Raw genomic sequence first — 21624 nt, 5'->3', positions numbered from 1 at the left:
CTCAATGTTTCAAGCTTTATTACAAATGTCACAAAAAGATGTTAATATTTCACTTCTGTTCTTGGATTTTTGTCACAATAAAATACACTAAAAATAATCTTCACAAAAGTTATTTACAAAAGTTTAAGCTATTGCCATTATAAATTACAATAACTTTTATTTAAGTATTAATTATTTACAAAAAATTAAAAGCCATTGTTATTTGTAATATCAATACATCTAAGTCTCGTAAATACAACACATATGCGAAAGCTATAACTATTGGCATTGTAAATGACAAAGCTATAAATTTTGCTATTTTCAAAACCAAAACATAAATAAAAAATTTGTCATTACAATACCACTAGCTCAAACTTTCCTAATGCGAGACCTATTGCATTGCAAATGCTTGTTTTACCTTGCCTTTAACCTGAGCAGACTTCATGCCTGTTTTCTTTTTTGTAGCTAATGCATTATTTGCCTTCTGCTAGACTGTATTTGGTTCAGGCTATTTTACTACAATAGGACTCAGTTCCTATTGCCTATGCTAATTCCCATTTATTTGCATTTTGAAATTTATTAAACTTTTTATTTGTACTGACTATATTTGCCTTCTCTAATGATCCTATTTTTTAAATAAACCTTCATAGTTTTTGACTGTAAACCTTATCTGGTGTAAGTTTGATTTGACTCACTGTATTTTTCTCTCAGATCCAGGGTAACCAACCTACATTAATAGTCTGATCCCACAAATGAGCTCTTGTTAGAAACGGGGAGTCTTGTGTTGGCAATGGTTTCCACCTCTGTCCTAGTAGGAACCCTTCTTCCTAGTCAGGATGAGGGTGATGAACTTCCAATATAGCCCCTGCCACCCCCTTGGTAGCTTGGCACGAGCAGTCAGGCTTATGTCAGAGGCAATGTGTAAAGCATTTTCCCATAACACACAGTAATACAGTGAAAACACTACAAAAGGACACCATACCAGTTTTAGAAAAATAACTGATATTTATCTATGCAAACAAGACCAAAAATGATAAAAAAACACCATACAGTAATCGAAAATATGCACTTTGTAAGAATGACTTTAAAATGCAGTTCCTTAAAGTTGGTAGCTCCGTACGGGGCTACCGCAGTGCTGAAAATGACAGAATCTAACAGTTCCACTCAACCACCTTGGTGCAGACCTGCTTCAGTGTCATCAGACTCATAAAGAGTACCTTTAGTTCCTGCTGAACCTGTCGGTGCAGGCCGGCCGTGGCAACCATCGCAGTTGTGATGTTAAGCTGTGCGGCGTGTGTTGCCCTCAAGTCATGGTGCAGGCCGCGGTGAGACCTGGGCTCGGTGACGTTTGTCCAGCGGCATTGTGAGACCAGGCCTACGGATCTAAGAGGGTCGGAGTTCATTGCGGTGCGTACAGGTCACGGTGCAAGAGACAGTGCTGTTTGTTGGGATCTGCCGTCAGTCGGCCCAGACTACAGCGTGGAACGGGGTGGTGCATTGCGTGACTTATGAGCGGTGCCCCCAAACCACGGTGCACTCAAGGGTGTCGAGGTCAGCGTGCAGTGACGTTTTTGGTGAGACCAGAGCGGTGGAGTGCAGCAAGGGGGTGCGGAGTGCAGTGCCCACAGTTCTCAGTGCAAGCAGCGGCAGTGAGATCAGAGTTGTGGTGAGAAGTGCGGCAGTGCCTTTTGTGGTGACTTCAGGACACGGAGCCAGCAGCGGTGTCAGTACTGGTGTGGTCTGCTTTCCTCCTCTGTGGCAACTGAAACCCACGGTTCAAGAGGTGGCACTCAGCGGTAAGTGAAGTCTTTGTTGTCCCAAGAGGTTTTGTGCACAGTAGGCAAGCTCTATTTCAAGCCCTTGGAGATACTCAGCAACGTTCAGGCCTGTCCTTTCACAGCCAAAGGCAGAAGCATCAACTGCAGGCCAACCCAGCAAAGCAACAACACAGCAAAGGGGCAGTACTCCTCCTGGCAGTTCTTCCAGCTCTTATTTTTGGCAGGTTCCTTGATCCAAGAAAGTTCTAAAGTCCTGGGGTCTGAGCCGCAACATTTATACTCAGTTTCTCTTTGTTCTCTTGGGCAGAGAGTGTCTGTGCTCAGTCCAAACCAGTTTGGTCCTCTCTGGCCTAGCTTCCTGGCAGTAGGTGGAGACAGCATTGTCCAAGACAGAGCCGGCCCATTTAGGTGCAAGGAAATCTCCTCCCACTACTCTATTCAGCTCAGCCCTGACTTATCCAGGAAAGGCAGGACACACCTCAACCCTCCCTCCCCCCCCCAGAGGTTGTCTGAAGAGAATGCACATCCCCAGTCCCTGTCATTCCAAAGCCAGGCCGTCAATCCACAACCCAGCAGAGGTACACAGGATGGCTAAGCAAGAAAATACCTACTTTCTAAAAGTGGTATTTTCAAACACAGAACATAAAAGTCCTCTTTACTAAAAGACACATTTCTACATTCTGAGTTCAGGCATACTAAACTCCATTTCTTTGTTTTGTCCCAATTGGAAGATATACTCGTAAAGTGTTGCCCAGTACTTCCATTCTATGCTATGGGACAGATAGCCTCTGAATAGTAAAAAACGAAATATACTGTATTTCACTAACAGGACATTTACACACACCAGTACAGGTTCTACCTTTCAAATACACTGCACCCTGGCCATAGAGGTACCTTGGGCCTATGTTAGACGTGACTCACCTGTAATAAAAGGGAATGTTAGGGCTTGGAAAGTGGGCCACTTGTCAAAACGACATGGCAGTAAAACTGCACGAAGACACTGCAGTGGCAGGTCTGAGAACCCTTTGAAAGATTGCTCTTGTGGGTAGCACATTCAGCCCTGCAGGCCCACAAGCAGCATTTGATTTACAGGCCCTGGCACTCTCAGTGGCCTTTACTAGGGACTTACCAGTAAATCAAATATGCCAATCGTAGAAACACCAATCCATGATACAATTTACAATAGGAGCACTTGCACTTCAACACTGAACAGCAGTAAGAAAGTGCGCAGAGACACTAAACCAGCAAAAAAAGAGTCAGAACCTGAAGTTCAGAAAGCAAAAAGCCAGGGTAAACAAGCCAAAAGATGCCTGGTCTAACACATGTCCCCTCCAGCTGAAAGTAGGGGGAAGAACCCAATATCCTTGGAGTTCTCTTCACTAAGACAGAAGACCCTGAACAGAACATCAGCGTTGGTATGTTCTATGCCAGGGTGGTGTTCCACTGTAAAGTCCATTCCCTCTAGAGAGATGAAACGCCTCAACAGTTTTGGGTTCTCACCCCTCATCTGCAATAACCATCTGAGGAGCCTGTGGTCTGTCTGAACTTGGTAGTGAGTCTCGTAGAGGTAGGGTCTAACAGGCACATGCATCAATGTTGGCTTTTGCTATTCCATTATTGCAATTTTTAAGGAATTGCAATTAAGGAATCGCAAAAGCCTATGCATGTAGAAATCGCTTAAAAAATTGCGATTTCTAAACATTCCTTAATTGCGACTCGCAAATTGCGAATCGCAATTAAGGAATACCTCCCCATTCATTCCTATGGGCCTAGCGGCCCATAGGAATGAATCAAGTTCAAGTTCAGACATTTGTATAGCGCACTACTCACCCAGAGGGTCTCAAGGCGCTTGAGGGAGGGTGGGTGCATTACTTATCGAATAGCCATGTTTTTAGCTGCTTTCCGAAGACATTCTCAATTTGCGATTCTCAATTAGAGAATCGCAAATTGAGAATGCAATTTCAAGGTTGTCAGGGTGTCAAAAGGACACCCTGTTGCACCCCTGAAACTGATCTGTGCACATATGTTGCGCACACACATGCCCTAAGGGCATGTGTGTGCGCAACATGAAACTTTGAAAAATGCACAAAAGTGCATTTTTCAAAGTTTTTGCAAATTACCATGAAGTTCAACTTCATGGTAATTTGCTATTCGCTATTCTTTTTACTTTGATGCATTGCATTTAAGGAATCTCAATTTGGGATTCCTTAAATGCAATCACAATTTTAGGAATCTTAATTTAGAGATTCTTTAAATTACGATTTTTACATTTGGGATGATGCATCCCAAATGCAAAAATACCGGTCGCAAAGGGGCAGATTCTGAGAATCTGCCCGTTTGCGACCGGTGTTTAGCTTGATGCATGTGGCTGTTCTTCACTGCCCAGACCTCAGAAAAAGCTTCTCTCTCTATAATACTCCACCTCTGTTCCCTTGGGCATAGGCTTCTGCTAAGGAAGACAACAGGCTGGTATAGGCCCTCATCATTCAGTTGTGAGAGCACTGTGGCGGCACTGAAGTCCTCCAGCCCAGCCAACAAATTTACAGGTTAACCAACCTCTGAAAGGTGGCAGGGATATTCTTCAACCCAAAGCTGGTAGTTGAAAATGCTACCTCTCCTTGCCCCCTCAGTTAAAGCAAACTGCCTGTACCCAGACACAAATGAAACGTGCTGAGGAACTTGGCAGCTCCCAACCGATCAATTAGCTTATCAGCTTGGGGGATGGGGTGCACCTCAGTCCTGGTGATGGTGTTGAGCCATCGGTAGTCTACGCCGGACTGCAGTTCAGGAGTAACACCGGGTGCAGCAGCCTCTGGGACCAAGACCACTGGGCTGGCCCAAGGACTGTTAGAGGGCTAAATCACCCCTAACACCTACATCTTAGAGACCTCCTCTTTGATGCTGACTCTGACCTGGTTAGTCAACCTGTAAATCTTGTGTTTTACTGGAGGACTATCACCAGTGTCCACGTCATGGGTACATCAGTAAATAACATCAGGGGTCAGAGAGAACAGTGTGGCAAACTGCCTTAACTATTGGCGACAGTCACTCTGCTGCTCCGGGGTAAGTGTAGGGGAGAGGATCACACCTTACACTGACCCATCTGGCTCCTTGGTAGACAGGAGGTCAGGGAGAGTTTTACTCTCATCTTTCACCCCATCATCTGTCACCAAGAGCATGCTCACTTCAGACCTCTCAAACTGAGTCTTGGGTTGGTTCACATGGAGGACCCTCAATGGGTTCCTGGGAGTCTGAAAATTCACCAGGTAGGTGACTTTACTTTTGTGCTTCACCACCTCCAAAGGCCCAATTCACTTGTCCTGCAAGGCACAAGGTTCGACTGGGGCCATGACCCACACTATGTGGCCAGGCTAGAACTCTACCAGAGTGAGATTTTGGCCATACCAGTGTTTCAAATCCTCCTGGCTTGCTTCCAGGGTCGCCTAAACGAGTTTTCTGAAGCATGAAGTCTAGTTATTGAAGGCCAACAGGTAGCTAAAGATATCCTGTGGAGTTTTCCTGGGAACTGTCTCCCAGCCTTCCTTGACCAAACTGAGAGGTCTTCTTACAGGGTGCCCATAAAGAAGCTCAAAGGGACTGAACCCCAAGGACTTCTGTGGTACCTCCCTGTATGCAAAGAGAAGGCATGGCAAGAGGGCGTCCCACTTACACCTCATGGGTTCTGTTAGAACCTTGATCATGCCCTTTAATGTTTGGTTGAATCTCTCTACCAAACCATTAACTTGTGGGTTGTATGGAGTGGGGAACTTGTAGGTCACACCACACTCCTCTCACAGGGATGTCATAGACTTTGATATAAAATTGGTTCCACGGTGAGATACCATCTCTCTGGGGAAACCCACATGGGAAGAGATCCCCATAAAGCTCATCCTACCACTGGTGCCGTCGTCCTGAAAGGGACAGCCTCTGGTTGCCGGGTGGCATGGTCCACCGAGACCAGGATGTAACTGTTTCCCACAGGTGTATTGGGATCCAGTTTCCCCACAATGTCCATCCCACCCCTTTCAAAAGGGGTCCCTACAACTGAAAAAGTTTGGAGAGGAGCCTTACACTTCCTTCCACTCTCATAGCTTCACTGACAAGTTTGGAAAGACCTGCAATGTATATCTGACTTCATCGCATTTGGGAGGACAAAAATATTTACAACAAGGGGTGGTGAGGGACAGAGTCTCTGAATTAAGCAGAAAGCTCTCACCCAGTCAAGAGATCAGGGCTAGATCCAACACCGTTTTTTAGCTCACTGCACCATCCCAGTTTCAGAACCTGGCTGTATGCAAATTAGTCTGTTCCTGTCCCAGTGCATGATGGGAACAGGGCAAACCAAACTACAAAAGCCAATTCTTACACTGGGAAGGAAACAAGCTCCCGGGGACCGGTTTCTGGCATTACAGCCGTCTTCGGCCCGGTTTGCTTGAATCCTGATGGTGCAATGAGCAAGGGTCTCACATCTGAGAATACCCTTCCACGCTTAGGGTGGACAAAAATATTTACAACAAGGGGTGGTGAGGGACAGAGTCTCTGAATTAAGCAGAAAGCTCTCACCCAGTCAAGAGATCAGGGCTAGATCCAACACCGTTTTTTAGCTCACTGCACCATCCCAGTTTCAGAACCTGGCTGTATGCAAATTAGTCTGTTCCTGTCCCAGTGCATGATGGGAACAGGGCAAACTAAACTACAAAAGCCAATTCTTACACTGGGAAGGAAACAAGCTCCCGGGGACCGGTTTCTGGCATTACAGCCGTCTTCGGCCCGGTTTGCTTGAATCCTGATGGTGCAATGAGCAAGGGTCTCACATCTGAGAATACCCTTCCACGCTTAGGGTGGACAAAAATATTTACAACAAGGGGTGGTGAGGGACAGAGTCTCTGAATTAAGCAGAAAGCTCTCACCCAGTCAAGAGATCAGGGCTAGATCCAACACCATTTTTTAGCTCACTGCACCATCCCAGTTTCAGAACCTGGCTGTATGCAAATTAGTCTGTTCCTGTCCCAGTGCATGATGGGAACAGGGCAAACCAAACTACAAAAGCTAATTCTTACACTGGGAAGGAAACAAGCTCCCGGGGACCGGTTTCTGGCATTACAGCCGTCTTCGGCCCGGTTTGCTTGAATCCTGATGGTGCAATGAGCAAGGGTCTCACATCTGAGAATACCCTTCCACGCTTAGGGTGGACAAAAATATTTACAACAAGGGGTGGTGAGGGACAGAGTCTCTGAATTAAGCAGAAAGCTCTCACCCAGTCAAGAGATCAGGGCTAGATCCAACACCGTTTTTTAGCTCACTGCACCATCCCAGTTTCAGAACCTGGCTGTATGCAAATTAGTCTGTTCCTGTCCCAGTGCATGATGGGAACAGGGCAAACCAAACTACAAAAGCCAATTCTTACACTGGGAAGGAAACAAGCTCCCGGGGACTGGTTTCTGGCATTACAGCCGTCTTCGGCCCGGTTTGCTTGAATCCTGATGGTGCAATGAGCAAGGGTCTCACATCTGAGAATACCCTTCCACGCTTAGGGTGGACAAAAATATTTACAACAAGGGGTGGTGAGGGACAGAGTCTCTGAATTAAGCAGAAAGCTCTCACCCAGTCAAGAGATCAGGGCTAGATCCAACACCGTTTTTTAGCTCACTGCACCATCCCAGTTTCAGAACCTGGCTGTATGCAAATTAGTCTGTTCCTGTCCCAGTGCATGATGGGAACAGGGCAAACCAAACTACAAAAGCCAATTCTTACACTGGGAAGGAAACAAGCTCCCGGGGACCGGTTTCTGGCATTACAGCCGTCTTCGGCCCGGTTTGCTTGAATCCTGATGGTGCAATGAGCAAGGGTCTCACATCTGAGAATACCCTTCCACGCTTAGGGTGGACAAAAATATTTACAACAAGGGGTGGTGAGGGACAGAGTCTCTGAATTAAGCAGAAAGCTCTCACCCAGTCAAGAGATCAGGGCTAGATCCAACACCGTTTTTTAGCTCACTGCACCATCCCAGTTTCAGAACCTGGCTGTATGCAAATTAGTCTGTTCCTGTCCCAGTGCATGATGGGAACAGGGCAAACCAAACTACAAAAGCCAATTCTTACACTGGGAAGGAAACAAGCTCCCGGGGACCGGTTTCTGGCATTGCAGCCGTCTTCGGCCCGGTTTGCTTGAATCCTGATGGTGCAATGAGCAAGGGTCTCACATCTGAGAATACCCTTCCACGCTTAGGGTGGACAAAAATATTTACAACAAGGGGTGGTGAGGGACAGAGTCTCTGAATTAAGCAGAAAGCTCTCACCCAGTCGAGTGGTCTGTTTAACTCAGACACTCTGTTCATCACCACCCCCTTTTCTAAATCGTTTTTGGCCACTATAGGTGTGGCAGGGTATACTCAGACATGAGTCCCTTTCTCACTGCTCCATCAGGATTCAAGCAAGCCGGGCCGAAGAAGGCTGAAATGCCAGAAACCGGTCCCCGGTAGCTTGTCTCCTTTCTGGTGAAGAATTGGCTTGGTAGTTTAGTCTGCCCTGTTCCCATGATGCACTGGGCCAGGGACAGACTGTTTTGCATATAGCCAGGTTCTGAGCTGGGATGGGGCAGTGAGATAAATAACGGTGATGGATCAAGCCCTGATCTTTGGACTGGGTAAGAGTGGTCTGTTTAACTCAGACACTCTGTTCATCACCACCCCCTTTTCTAAATCGTTTTTGGCCACTATAGGTGTGGCAGGGTATACTCAGACATGAGTCCCTTTCTCACTGCTCCATCAGGATTCAAGCAAGCCGGGCCGAAGAAGGCTGAAATGCCAGAAACCGGTCCCCGGTAGCTTGTCTCCTTTCTGGTGAAGAATTGGCTTGGTAGTTTAGTCTGCCCTGTTCCCATGATGCACTGGGCCAGGGACAGACTGATTTGCATATAGCCAGGTTCTGAGCTGGGATGGGGCAGTGAGATAAATAACGGTGATGGATCAAGCCCTGATCTTTGGACTGGGTAAGAGTGGTCTGTTTAACTCAGACACTCTGTTCATCACCACCCCCTTTTCTAAATCGTTATAGGTGTGGCAGGGTATACTCAGACATGAGTCCCTTTCTCACTGCTCCATCAGGATTCAAGCAAGCCGGGCCGAAGAAGGCTGAAATGCCAGAAACCGGTCCCCGGTAGCTTGTCTCCTTTCTGGTGAAGAATTGGCTTGGTAGTTTAGTCTGCCCTGTTCCCATGATGCACTGGGCCAGGGACAGACTGATTTGCATATAGCCAGGTTCTGAGCTGGGATGGGGCAGTGAGATAAATAACGGTGATGGATCAAGCCCTGATCTTTGGACTGGGTAAGAGTGGTCTGTTTAACTCAGACACTCTGTTCATCACCACCCCCTTTTCTAAATCGTTTTTGGCCACTATAGGTGTGGCAGGGTATACTCAGACATGAGTCCCTTTCTCACTGCTCCATCAGGATTCAAGCAAGCCGGGCCGAAGAAGGCTGAAATGCCAGAAACCGGTCCCCGGTAGCTTGTCTCCTTTCTGGTGAAGAATTGGCTTGGTAGTTTAGTCTGCCCTGTTCCTATGATGCACTGGGCCAGGGACAGACTGATTTGCATATAGCCAGGTTCTGAGCTGGGATGGGGCAGTGAGATAAATAATGGTGATGGATCAAGCCCTGATCTTTGGACTGGGTAAGAGTGGTCTGTTTAACTCAGACACTCTGTTCATCACCACCCCCTTTTCTAAATCGTTTTTGGCCACTATAGGTGTGGCAGGGTATACTCAGACATGAGTCCCTTTCTCACTGCTCCATCAGGATTCAAGCAAGCCGGGCCGAAGAAGGCTGAAATGCCAGAAACCGGTCCCCGGTAGCTTGTCTCCTTTCTGGTGAAGAATTGGCTTGGTAGTTTAGTCTGCCCTGTTCCCATGATGCACTGGGCCAGGGACAGACTGATTTGCATATAGCCAGGTTCTGAGCTGGGATGGGGCAGTGAGATAAATAACGGTGATGGATCAAGCCCTGATCTTTGGACTGGGTAAGAGTGGTCTGTTTAACTCAGACACTCTGTTCATCACCACCCCCTTTTCTAAATCGTTATAGGTGTGGCAGGGTATACTCAGACATGAGTCCCTTTCTCACTGCTCCATCAGGATTCAAGCAAGCCGGGCCGAAGAAGGCTGAAATGCCAGAAACCGGTCCCCGGTAGCTTGTCTCCTTTCTGGTGAAGAATTGGCTTGGTAGTTTAGTCTGCCCTGTTCCCATGATGCACTGGGCCAGGGACAGACTGATTTGCATATAGCCAGGTTCTGAGCTGGGATGGGGCAGTGAGATAAATAACGGTGATGGATCAAGCCCTGATCTTTGGACTGGGTAAGAGTGGTCTGTTTAACTCAGACACTCTGTTTATCACCACCCCCTTTTCTAAATCGTTCATCGCATTTGGGGGCATAAGAAGTGGGTGACAAACCTGTCTAGGTCTCGTCCTGCCCCAAATGCCCTGCCAAAGGCACATTGTGAGCCAGACAAGTAGGAAGTTCCTGAAGTGCTGGGGTGCCCCCATCACACAGGCTGACCTAGGTTCAGAGACCTAGGTTTGCTGTAAAGGATACCATTCTCCCAGTAGATCTAGTGTGATCCAGACTGATCACCAGCTGCTTAATTTGCAGACTGCTGCCGCAAACCGAAGGGCATTCCTGCTGCTTCTTGCAGCATTCTTCCCTGGTGCAACCACCCTCTTGTTGCCAATGGGTCAGCTCAGATAAATCCCACATTTGAGCCTCTTGCTTCCCTGTAGGTGCCGAGGTGTCCTACTTGAGGTTAGCCTCCTCCCGGACCATGGGAAATTCATGGGTGGGTTTTCAAATCCCCCTGCTCATTTTCTTTGCAGGAACCAGGGCCACTGTTTCAGACTCCAGGTCCTTCTGACCCCCTTACCGGCTGCCATTGACTGAGTGGCCATGCATGCCCACTCTGGTGAGTGTTCGATTGATTCAAATGCTCTGTCCATCACCACCCCCTTTTGTACCACTCTAGTAACCCAAGCATCTCCAAGTGAGACCTGAGCACAAAATCCTTCCACAAGGACTGCTCCAAGTCATTACCTATAAACAACAAAACAAGTGCCAGTGCTGAACTACAATCACTGCTTAGTCCATCAAGTAATGGTATAAATTGAGCATACCACACCGCTTATTACTTGCGTCAGTAATTTATTTTTGTCAATTCAAGTCGCTATTTGAATTTTTTTCATTCTATTTGGTGAGACAATATTTTTGTGCATATATACATTATGTACAAGAAATACAAACAAACAATATTTTTACAATTGCAACAAGTATTTTACAAATTTACAATATCACAACACATATACATATCACTTTCACTCTTCAGACACACATCTTTCAAACCCGAACAGAAAAGTTTTAAATCTTTTGGAGTAAGGCCCTTTGTCACTGTCTTATTAAATCATGTACATTCATGACATATATTTATTTAGTCGTTTTCAATTAGTCATTTAAGAAAACTAAATCAGTCAAGGTATAAATCCTCTACTATTTGGACAACTATTTATTGAAAACCATACTCGGTGACAAAGAGACTGAAGTGGTTGACGCGTTTCGAATCCCTTATTGTGGGATTCTCCTCAGGACCAAAAGATTCTAAAATGACAGAAAAAATATATATACAAGTCACCTTTTATATCTAACTGCACTTGTAGTGTTTCAAAGATCATCCTGCACACCAATGAGCACATGCCTACCTTGTGAAGCCTGCAATGTACAAGTCTCAAGCACGCAGATGTGGACAGTCTGAAATCACAAACAGGAATAGTGGTGCACGTGTTACACACAAACAATGAATTTATCTTGGGCTGAACCTTTTGTCACACTCAGATAGAATGGCACTGACCTGGGCGTCATGTAGTCCGTGATTCACAGTTCTAAAGAATGTGATATGAAACAATTATTAATGTCTTGTCACACACGGGTCCAAGCAGAACTACGTGAATAAAGCGCTACTGCGTCTTACCGATTTAAGAAGTATTCACCCCAGACTGGGGGTCTAAACGCGAGTCACTATGCGAATAGCCACGAAGGGATCTAGTTAGTTGATAACAAAGCCCTGTGAAGAAAACGGGAAATGCCAGTCAGGGTGGGGATTCTCCCTAGTAGGTCAACGCTTCCGTGGATAAACTCGTGAAAGGCAACGCTTCCGTGGATGAACTAATGGAAGGCACTTACATGTGAAACAGCATCTCGGCTCGCATTTCTCCGTGTTATTGTGTTTGGAGCAAAGCCGTCGTTACTTTCTTATTCTCAGCGCGATCACGTGATCGCATTGTTGATCGTGAAATTTAAAGGGCCCATGTCTGAGTGAGGACTAGGAAATCTGCTGAAGGGGAAACGCTTTATTAAATTGACACGGACGGTGAAGACATTCATCTGTACACGTCAGTGTTTCTGTGTTTTGTGCTCCCATACATGAGACTGGGGTATTTTTTGGTTAAAAGGCATATTAGCTGAGCGTTGTGTGAGGAAAATGGACACATTACCTCCAACATATACAGTCAAGCGGAAGGTTTTAATTTCCATGTTATGAGAACATTTAACCAGGGCTGATTCTGTAGATCTCCGAGATCTCGTTCAGGCCAGTCATGGCAGTGTTGAATTTCATTATAAGCAACGCTTCGCGTTGTGCCAGTCTTGCTTCAAGATTACCTCCACGTGGATCCTGTTCGATTTTGGAAATAACAGTCCAACTTAAATCGCTTTCTTTGTGTTGGTGCGTCTGCCAATGTAAGACTAGCGGTGCATTCGGTACTTGTCTTTTCAACCTTGATTTGTGTTGAGTGATTCTTTGTCTGGCTTCTTGTGTAGTCTTGCCGACATATAGTTTTGGACAGGGACACCAGATTCCATAAACGACATTCTTTGATTGGCAGTTTGTGAAGGTTTCATGTTTCCAATAGATTTTATTGAAGGAAAAAACCGAACCCTCCTCTGTTGTTTCACAACAAGCACAGTTACCACATCTGTGGTGACCCACTATGGGTGGTAGATTCATCATGCTTCTTAATGGTTTTTTTGGGTCCAAAGGTAATGCTGCTCTGACACGGTATTTTGCGATGCTTTTCTCTTTTTTATATGCAAATAGAGGTGGTTCACATAGATCCTCATGTAAATCTTTATCTAAGTGCCAGTTTTGCATGACTAACTTCTGTAGTTGGTGTGTATTTGGGCCAAAGGTGGTAACGCAGACAATCCTTTTTTGGTCTTGTCTTTTACGTTTTTGGAGTAATGTTTCTCTAGGAACCCACCATGCTCTCTTTAGGAAATGTTTTAAGAGTCATTACCTAGCAGACAATCTACAGGCATGGTAGGGCTCACAACCACCCTTAAGGGACCTGAGAATCCCCCCTTCAAAGAGAACCTGCGCCACCTTACCACTGGTGCTCTAAGTTGTCTGCAGCAATTACTTGGTGGATGCCCTGGGGACTACTTGCTCCTCAGACACCAGGTGACACCGGACACCGGTCACACTGGCTCCAGTATCTCTGAGAGCCTCTAAACATCTCCCATTGATGATCACCCAGGCACTGTATTTCTTAGTGTTAGCAGTCACCTGGTTTCCTGGGACCATCTCATGGTCCCCTAGTGAGATGAGGGTCATTTCTGAGGGATCCCCACCTTCCTGTGGGTACCCCTCCTCCCCAAGTGCTACTCTAGCCAACACCTTGGTCCCTTTAGAGAACTCCTGTGCTTTACCCTTGTCCCCGCCACATTTATGCTGGGGACCCTGCCCACCCGTACACCTTCTTGTGGACTCTGGTACTCACCCAACTGTTTGCCTCCATGCAAGCTTCCTGGGATCAGTCAGCTTACTATTGATCAAGTGCTGGTACAGCTCTATAAAACATAGGCTAGACAAGTCTTCCCATGCAATCAAATTGTAGAGCTCCTGAAAATCTGTGCCATTACTGTCCTTCACCCAACCATACAGTGACCGGCAAAAAGAATTTACACATTCCAACCAAGTGTTTGCATCTGTTTTCCTACTGGACCTAAACTGATACCTGTATTTGTCAGGAGTGAGGAGGGCTTCCTTCATGTCAGTGTAGGTGAGGCTGTGCCCCTTACTCAAAGTTATTAAAGTGTCCCTCCCTCCTTCTGGGAAAAGATGCCACAATCCTGCTCCTCAATTATTTTCAGGGACCCCATTCATATGAATAGATGACTAGATGACTCATAACCCTAAACCACCTTTGTATGTCACCTCCCTTCTTGAATTCCTTGCCTACATTCTTGTGGTTGTGTACAATCCTTTCTGAGTGCACTTGGGAATTGCTGCCATGATCTGTGCTGCACCTACTTCTTAGCTCCAGTTCCTTAATACAACACTCATGATCCAAGATCATCTTCCTTTCTTCCATGGCTATTATTTTGTCTTCCCTCTCATTCTCCAGCTGAAGCTTTTCTAGTTCAAACTTCTTTGCCTCCCGCCTGTCCTCCAGCTCCTCTTGGGACAAGCCACTACTGCCTGGCCTGAAGTGTTACCCCGGTCCCAAAAGCACATCTACCCTAGGAATAGCCTGCTCTTCCTCCACATTGAGATCTCCAGGCTGTCCACTGATGTGTCTGGCTGCTACCCAAGCCCTCAGCACCTTTTGTAGCTCCTCTTTACTGGCGAGGCTCCTGATTTGGTCTTTAAGGTTCTTGCAAATAACCTTCAACTCCTTCATAATTAAGGGTTTTAACCTCTCCTCCTCAAAGGCCACTTTCAAGAATGCAACCAATGATGCTCTTGACTCAGGCATGATGCAATGGAAAGTTCAAGTTAAAAAACAATGGGATCACAAAAATAGACCAAAACAAAACATTATGTGGTACGTAATGTTCTGAGATATGGTAGTAGTGTACATTATTCACTGTAGGTCAAGTGTAAATGCATGTCCTATCCTCACTTTTAACAACCAATGTTAGAAATGGGGGGTCTCTAGTTGCCATTCCACAATGCTGGTTTATGGGAGCTGGTGTCAGCCTGCCCAGAGTATAGAGTGGGACGAGGCGGTGCGTTGTGTGACTTATGAGCGTTGCCCTCAAACGACAGTGCGGTCACGGGTGTCGTGGTCGGCGTGCACCGACGTCATCATTGAGACCAGGCCAGCAGAATGCAGCGAGGTGGTACGGAGTGCGGTGCCCACAGTTCGCGGTGCAAGCAGCGACTTGGTGGTGGTGGTGGTCATCATCGGCGGTAAGACCAGGGTTGTGGTGTGAAGTGCGGTGGTGCCTTATGTGGTGCCTTCAGGATACGGAGTCAGAAGTGATGCCGGTGTCGGCTGCTTTCCCCTCTGTGGCAACTGAAACCCACGGTTCCTGTGGCGGTACCCAGAGGTAAGTAAATCTTTGTTGTTCCTGAGACTTCGATAACAGGAGGAAAGCTCTATTTCTAACCATTGGAGATACTCCGCGACAAGGGAAGAACGTTCGGCCCAGTCCTTTCCCTGCCCAAGGAAGAAGCAGCAGCTGCAGGCAAACCTAGCAAAGCAACAACACAGCAAAGGGACAGTACTCCTCCTGGCTGTTCTTCCAGCTCTTCTTCTTGGCAGGTTTCTTGATTCAAGCGAGTTCTAAAGTCCTGGGGTCTGGGCCCAAATATTTATACTCAGTTTCTCTTTGTTCTCTTGGGCAGAGAGTGTCTATGCTCAGTCCAAACCAGTTTAATCCTCTCTGGCCCAGCTTCCTGGCAGGATGTGGAGACAGCATTGTCCAAAGCAGACCAGGCCCATTTAGGTGTAAGGAAATCTCTTCCCACTACTCCAAATGCAGCTCAGATCTATTCAGCTAAGCACCAGTTGCGTTACATGAAAACACATTCATTTTGTTAGGCAGGGGGAGATTAAGTGATTTGCCGAGAATCACAGGATGTTCGGCGTCATTGCAGAGACTTGAACCCGGTTTCCCATATTCGAGGTCGACCGCCCTAGCCGTTAGGCCAACTCCTCTCCCCAAGGCTTAGCAAGTGAGTGCACTTGCTAAGTCGACATGGCACTAAAAACTACGTGCAGACACCGCAGTGGCAGGTCTGAAAGCCCTTTAAAAGGCTGTTCATGTGGATAGCACAATCAGTGTTGCAGGCCCACTAGCAGCATTTGATGTACAGATCCTGGCACTCTCAGTGCACTTTACTAGGAACTTACCAGTAAATCAACTATGCCAATCATGGATCCATAATTCAATTTACAATAGGAGCACTTGCACTTTAACACTGAACAGCAGTGAGAGTGCGCAAAGACCGTAAACCAGCAAAAACAGAGTCCAAAATGTGAGGTCAGAAAACAAAAAGTCTGGGGAAACACGCCAAAAGATGCCAGGTCTAACAGCTCTTATAATAATAAATTAATATCAATAGAATTTTGGACAACAGTGAATAGCGCCCACAATTGTAAACCCTGAATGCATGTAACATTACCTTCTAATGGGCTACCCCTCAGTTACTTCTGGATGGACCCCATAACAAGGCCTTTCTTAAAATGGATTGTGCATGATTTAAAAAAAAAGTTGTCCATTTTGCACTTTTGTTTAAAAATATGTTATAAAGATCACTCCTTCTATGGCACTTCCTGTGTATTACACAGTGGGATGGGGCTAAAGTTAGAGGTAGTTTGGGACTTTGAGATCCTGGACAATGAAGCCTCTGTTTATAGTATCACTTTATTAGCATTTAACTGCCGCATTGGGGTTAAATGAGGTGGTAACTTCATGGCAAGGGCACTTTTGCTGTTAGAGTCCATGGATGATGTCACATCAATGGTTGAAGCCTTTGGTGATGTAATTTCAAGGTGTATATGGGAGACATCAAGGTATATGGGAGACATCACTTCCAGGTTAGGGCTCGTGGATGATGCCACTTCCAGGTCTAATCTCACTTCATGGGTGATTTCACTGTTAAGTACAGTTTCCTGTGTGATGCCACTTTCTGGTCATATGCTTGGCTTACCTTCATACCTCGTTTCCTACATACTGCCCTTCATCCCACAGTGTGTATATCATATTAATTATAAGCATGTAAAGATTACTACCTAAGCATTCAAATATGATTTATTTTCTCTAGGGGAGATTATATTGGCACAAGACTAAGAGAAAATGCATTTGACCCTAAAGGAAGAAAACAGTCTAATTTTCTTGATGAAATGGTAAGCCCCCACATGCATGTCTATATACTTCATGTTCTGTTTAGTGTTTTGCTACTGCTTCAAACAAGAATGTGTGTTTGGAAATAAAGATGCAACAATCAAGGTTTCTTTATTATTTTTACTTATTTTCTGTGTATATTTTGAATTTGGCTGAGGTCTTAAAGATTGTACATACTTGTAAGCAATTCACAGCGCATTAAAAAATATTGAATATTGCAAATTAAATCACAAATCATTGCCACAAAATATATCATTAAAAACATATTGAAACTGTTTCCCTTGTACTTGTCCTCTATACAATTCTCAGGTAAGACGTTCAATATTGCTTGTTATTTGAGTTCATGAATGACTCAAAAGTGTGCTCCTTAGAACATATTTCATATGTCACCTTCATTTTAAGAACAAAGCCTTAGCTTTGCTAAGTGCAGTAAGTAGACATAGCATATCATTAAACATATGTTCTGTAGAGCTTGAGTTTCATGTGCAAACATTTCCAAACCTAAGTTGTAGGAAAAGGTTTGTAGTCAGTGTAATTGTTTCCTCTAATCATTGGTTAGTTGCACCCCTCATGAACAGAGAGAGGCTGAGAAGAACTGGTCAATACCAATGCCAATACCAATACCAATACCATATGGAATACAAGAAGTCTGAGAAGAAATTAGATTTTTTAATGTCATATTCTTGCTATTCCCACAGTAGTATAATTTTTCATTTATGCTGAACTTTCTTCACCATACACACATCATGGGCTTTCATTCTGGAAGGACCACAGTCCCTACGATCTCTATTTGTAAAGAAAGGACAAAACAAAGTCCCTGTCCATTATGATTTAGAGTTCGTCATATATCGTTTTGCTAGAAAGTGAGTTACCAGTTTTAATATAGGGCTGTATTGTTAAATGATCTGTTCTCTGAAAATTGTAATGGGAAACCAACATCAGGGCTCATAGATTTATACATTTTTTAGCGAATGACAGCACCATTTTAATATTACAGTATATATTTTAAGAAAGGAGCAATTATAGAAGATACTCAACAGGAGTTTTGTAATTTTGTATTCCTCTTTAGGTAAATTGTAATTTCAATTGGGTGGTAGGAGAAGCTAAAATGTGTTTAGCTCCTTCTATTGGCATGCAGGCCTGGGGCTTCTTCAAGGCTGTAAACATACATGCAAATAAGCAGAAACACTTTCTAAGGAACTGAACGTAATCACCGTGGCGAACAGTAAATGTCATTTCACTTACAGTTCATGTGGATTATAATGCACATTTCCACATTGTGGGACAGCACGCATGTTGTAACGTGATAAAAAACAGAAGCATATTGCTCTGAACGGTGATGGCATCAAACTTTGGGTTGACCGGTGCATAATTAGGTATTACTTTACATATCACAGAGAAATGCAACTCTGGCAGGTTATGTGAGGGAAGGGAGAGTCCTGGACAGGGAGATACGTGTTGTGATAAGTATACAAAGAGTTATTTAGATGATATAATAGGGGATTTGAGAGAGCTTTGAGTGTCATTTGTACAAAAGGCAGTGGTATCAATGACAAGTTACTGTAGGGAGGATATAAGTAATGGTCAATTAGATCAGCAATGTATTGAAAGCTGGTATCAAGGCCACTATCCAGTAGGTAATGAGGTGTGTGGTAGTAGATTAGTACAAATAGTCTGGAGGGAAGTGTTATGAATAGGAGATGAAGTTGTTTGATCAGGATAGTGATGCCAATACGTTATGTAACCATAGTTGTATGCCAGGTCATTGCTATGTAGAGCATTCTATTGGGTTTAAATAGTTCAGGGGGTGAGGCCATATCAATAAGTGCTATCTTCATTAAAACAACCATGAGGAAGGATTGCAAACCTGGTTGAGTCTACTAGGGCAGTGATGGGGCCATGTCACTGCATGCTATTGTAATAAGAAATACCTCCAGGAGGAGCAGCAAACCTGGTATAAAGTGGGAAATCAGTGTAAACGACCGTGAAAAGAGAACTATTGCCTACTTTCTACCTTTTGGAAAAAAAGTACTTGTTGTTGTGGCTCAACATTAATAGAAGTAACAGTAGCATGAAAATAAATATATGGCAATAAATGAGTGTATATTGAAATGTAAGGAGGTAGAGGATGTTCTGTGTGCCAGGAAATTGGATGAAAATTCATCATACCTGGAACTATTGAGGATAGAATACATGGAGAGAGGATTCCCAAGTTACCCAGCAAGAGGGTTTGGTGTAGCAGCAGAAGAATTTGCAGTTAGTTCCCAAAATGGTCTGCAGGGAAAGAGAGGGAGGTATGTGGGATGTAAATTCCCGACAGCATTCATGGCATAACTGGAAGAGTTGTGGGGTGAAATATCTGCAAAGGCAACTGCTATATGTTACCTGTTATGTCTAGTTGAGTCTGCAAAAAGCATGAGCAAGGAAGCTGTGTCTTCATCTCCTGCGGTCTGTAAAGGCTCCTAGCCAGAATGTTAATCACTTTAGCTCATCCAAAAGCAGTTTTCGAGCAAAAGTGCATTCGTGATTTTGGGTATTGTCTGCAGTCTACATCCCGATTAATTCGCCCCTTAGGTCAGTAATGATTTGCTTTTGTCAGTATAGGGCCTACAAATGGAACATCGGGCCCCATTAGGAGCCTGATTTACCAGTGGCTAATAGGAACTGTATTCCTCCCCAAGCATTGAGTTGTCATCATACCACTGGACTCAGCCAGAACTGCAGGACTCCCATTATGGGTTTTAGGTTTCTTCCCTCCTAGCCAAGGCAGGGCTGAGAAGGGCAGAGGAGTCAGCCTACTTTGATTGGAGAATGTTTCATGCAATGCCCTTCTGTTCCAATCCACACCTACAAAGAGCAAGCAGAGCCCATCTATTTTCATAGGAGCTCCTTTAATGGGGAGGCATTCATGGAGAAACTCTAGCTTCATGGAAGCATAGATGGAGAAAAAGGACTCACTCTAATTTGCAAAAAGATCAATTGATGGACAGAATGCAGAACAATGTCATACATTCATCCCAGTACAGGGATCTGATCCTAAATCCATCCTTTTTTTGCTCACCAAGCCATTCCAGTTTGGACCCAGCCATGTGCAAATCAGTCTTGACCCTGCGCCCAATGGGAACAGTCCAGCCTGAACTGCCAGGCTAGGTCCTCCCTGGACTGGAAACAATCAACCTAGGACCAGTTTCGGGCTTTCAGCCCCCATCATCCAGGATAGCTTGACTCCAGTAGCATGGAAAACACGGGACCCACGTCTGGGCATACCGCCAGGTATGCCGGGACGTGGGTCCTGGGCTCACTAGGCTCAATGATGCATTGTAGTCCTGATATTTATATAACATTTGGTGCTACATGATACTATCAAACACTTATCAATATGTTACGAAATATTTAGTGGCCACCTGAGCTAGGAGATGCACCCGCCACTAGAGGATGGGCCAAGATGTTGGGCATAAAAATTGATAATACTTTATCAATGGAAGTGCAGGTAAAAGCAGTGACAGGTACCTGTTTTAGAACCATGCGAATGCTTAGAAGGATCTTTCCGTGGATTCCGTTTTCGGACAGACAGACTCTGTTCCAGTCGCTCTTGGTTAGTCGACTGGATTATAGCAACTCACTGCTGGTGGGGATGAGGGAGGATCTGGCTTCTAGATTACAATTTGGTCAAAGCACGGCTGCCTGCCTTGACCTCAACAAGCCGCCTTGGACCCCTTCCTGCGCCTATTGCATTGGCTCCCTATCAGAAAGAGGTCCATTTTTAAATTGTATATGGTTTTCAAATCCCTTCATGGGTTGGGACCAGCCTACCTCATGAAGAATATTGAACGGTACCAGCCCACACAGCTCCTTAGATCCAGCAGTCGCAACTTGCTCTGTGTAAAGAGAATCAGGAAGGCGAGGATGGGTGGTCGGGCTTTTTCGCACTTAGCACCCACCCCTTGGAACATCTTGCCGGACAAGTCCGTGCCTGCATCAATTTCTGCCATTTTAAAAAGTTTTTCAAGACCTGGCGATTCAAATAATTTCTCAGCAACAGTGTATGACTCTTTCAGGCGCCGAGAGATCCCCCTGGGGATGATTCGCTGTGCCATACAAATGAGTAAATAAGAAATAATAATAATAATAATGATAAATAATACGAAATAGACATGCACTAAATTGACTCCCCATTTTCCCTATAGAATGTATAGAACGTCTTCTGCATAATGATTCCAGACTTTTTTAGACCTATGTTGTATACCTTATGTGACATATCGAAATGTATTATGATTCTAATCATACTAGTTAACCACACCTAGGCTAGTTATTCTGACACTGTGTGAAACGAGGATCTAATAATACCTATTCCACCATATAATAACGTTGTATTTAACCTCACCCTCCTGTCCAATAATATGGTGACTAGACAGCACCATCCTCTATTCCCTAGCCTATTATTGATCGGACGGCAAAATGGATCAAATTGTGTCCACTCCCCGTTGTATCAGATATTGCTACCAGCACCATATTAAAACTATGGTACATTCCAGGCACTCTTATATATTTGGACAGAGCGTAATGTCTAGAACAACCTCACCAGGTACGTGCATTTTCGGGTCGTAACCCGGCATTTCCAATTCGACACTTTGACGTACCACTGAGAGTAGCGCATTCATGATGCCGAATAACTAATTACCCACATCGCTGACCG

General features: G+C 45.0%; 1 protein-coding gene across 1 annotated transcript in view; it reads left to right on the top strand.

Annotated features, from left to right (window-relative positions):
• The window catches only part of C2_1H2orf80 (chromosome 2_1 C2orf80 homolog), a 299006-nt gene that overhangs the window by 53120 nt on the left and 224262 nt on the right, over positions 1–21624 (top strand). The window contains exon 3 of the mRNA XM_086955343.1: positions 16849–16930. Within this exon, the coding sequence (XP_086811469.1) occupies positions 16849–16930 (82 nt within the window). The remainder of the gene's footprint in view (positions 1–16848; positions 16931–21624) is intronic.

The sequence above is a fragment of the Lissotriton vulgaris genome, chromosome 2_1, assembly GCF_964263255.1.
Source record: "Lissotriton vulgaris chromosome 2_1, aLisVul1.2, whole genome shotgun sequence".
NCBI classification, from domain to species: domain Eukaryota; kingdom Metazoa; phylum Chordata; class Amphibia; order Caudata; family Salamandridae; genus Lissotriton; species Lissotriton vulgaris.
The sequence above is the reverse complement of the archived record's forward strand: the minus strand, read 5'-3'. Positions and strand labels throughout refer to the sequence as shown.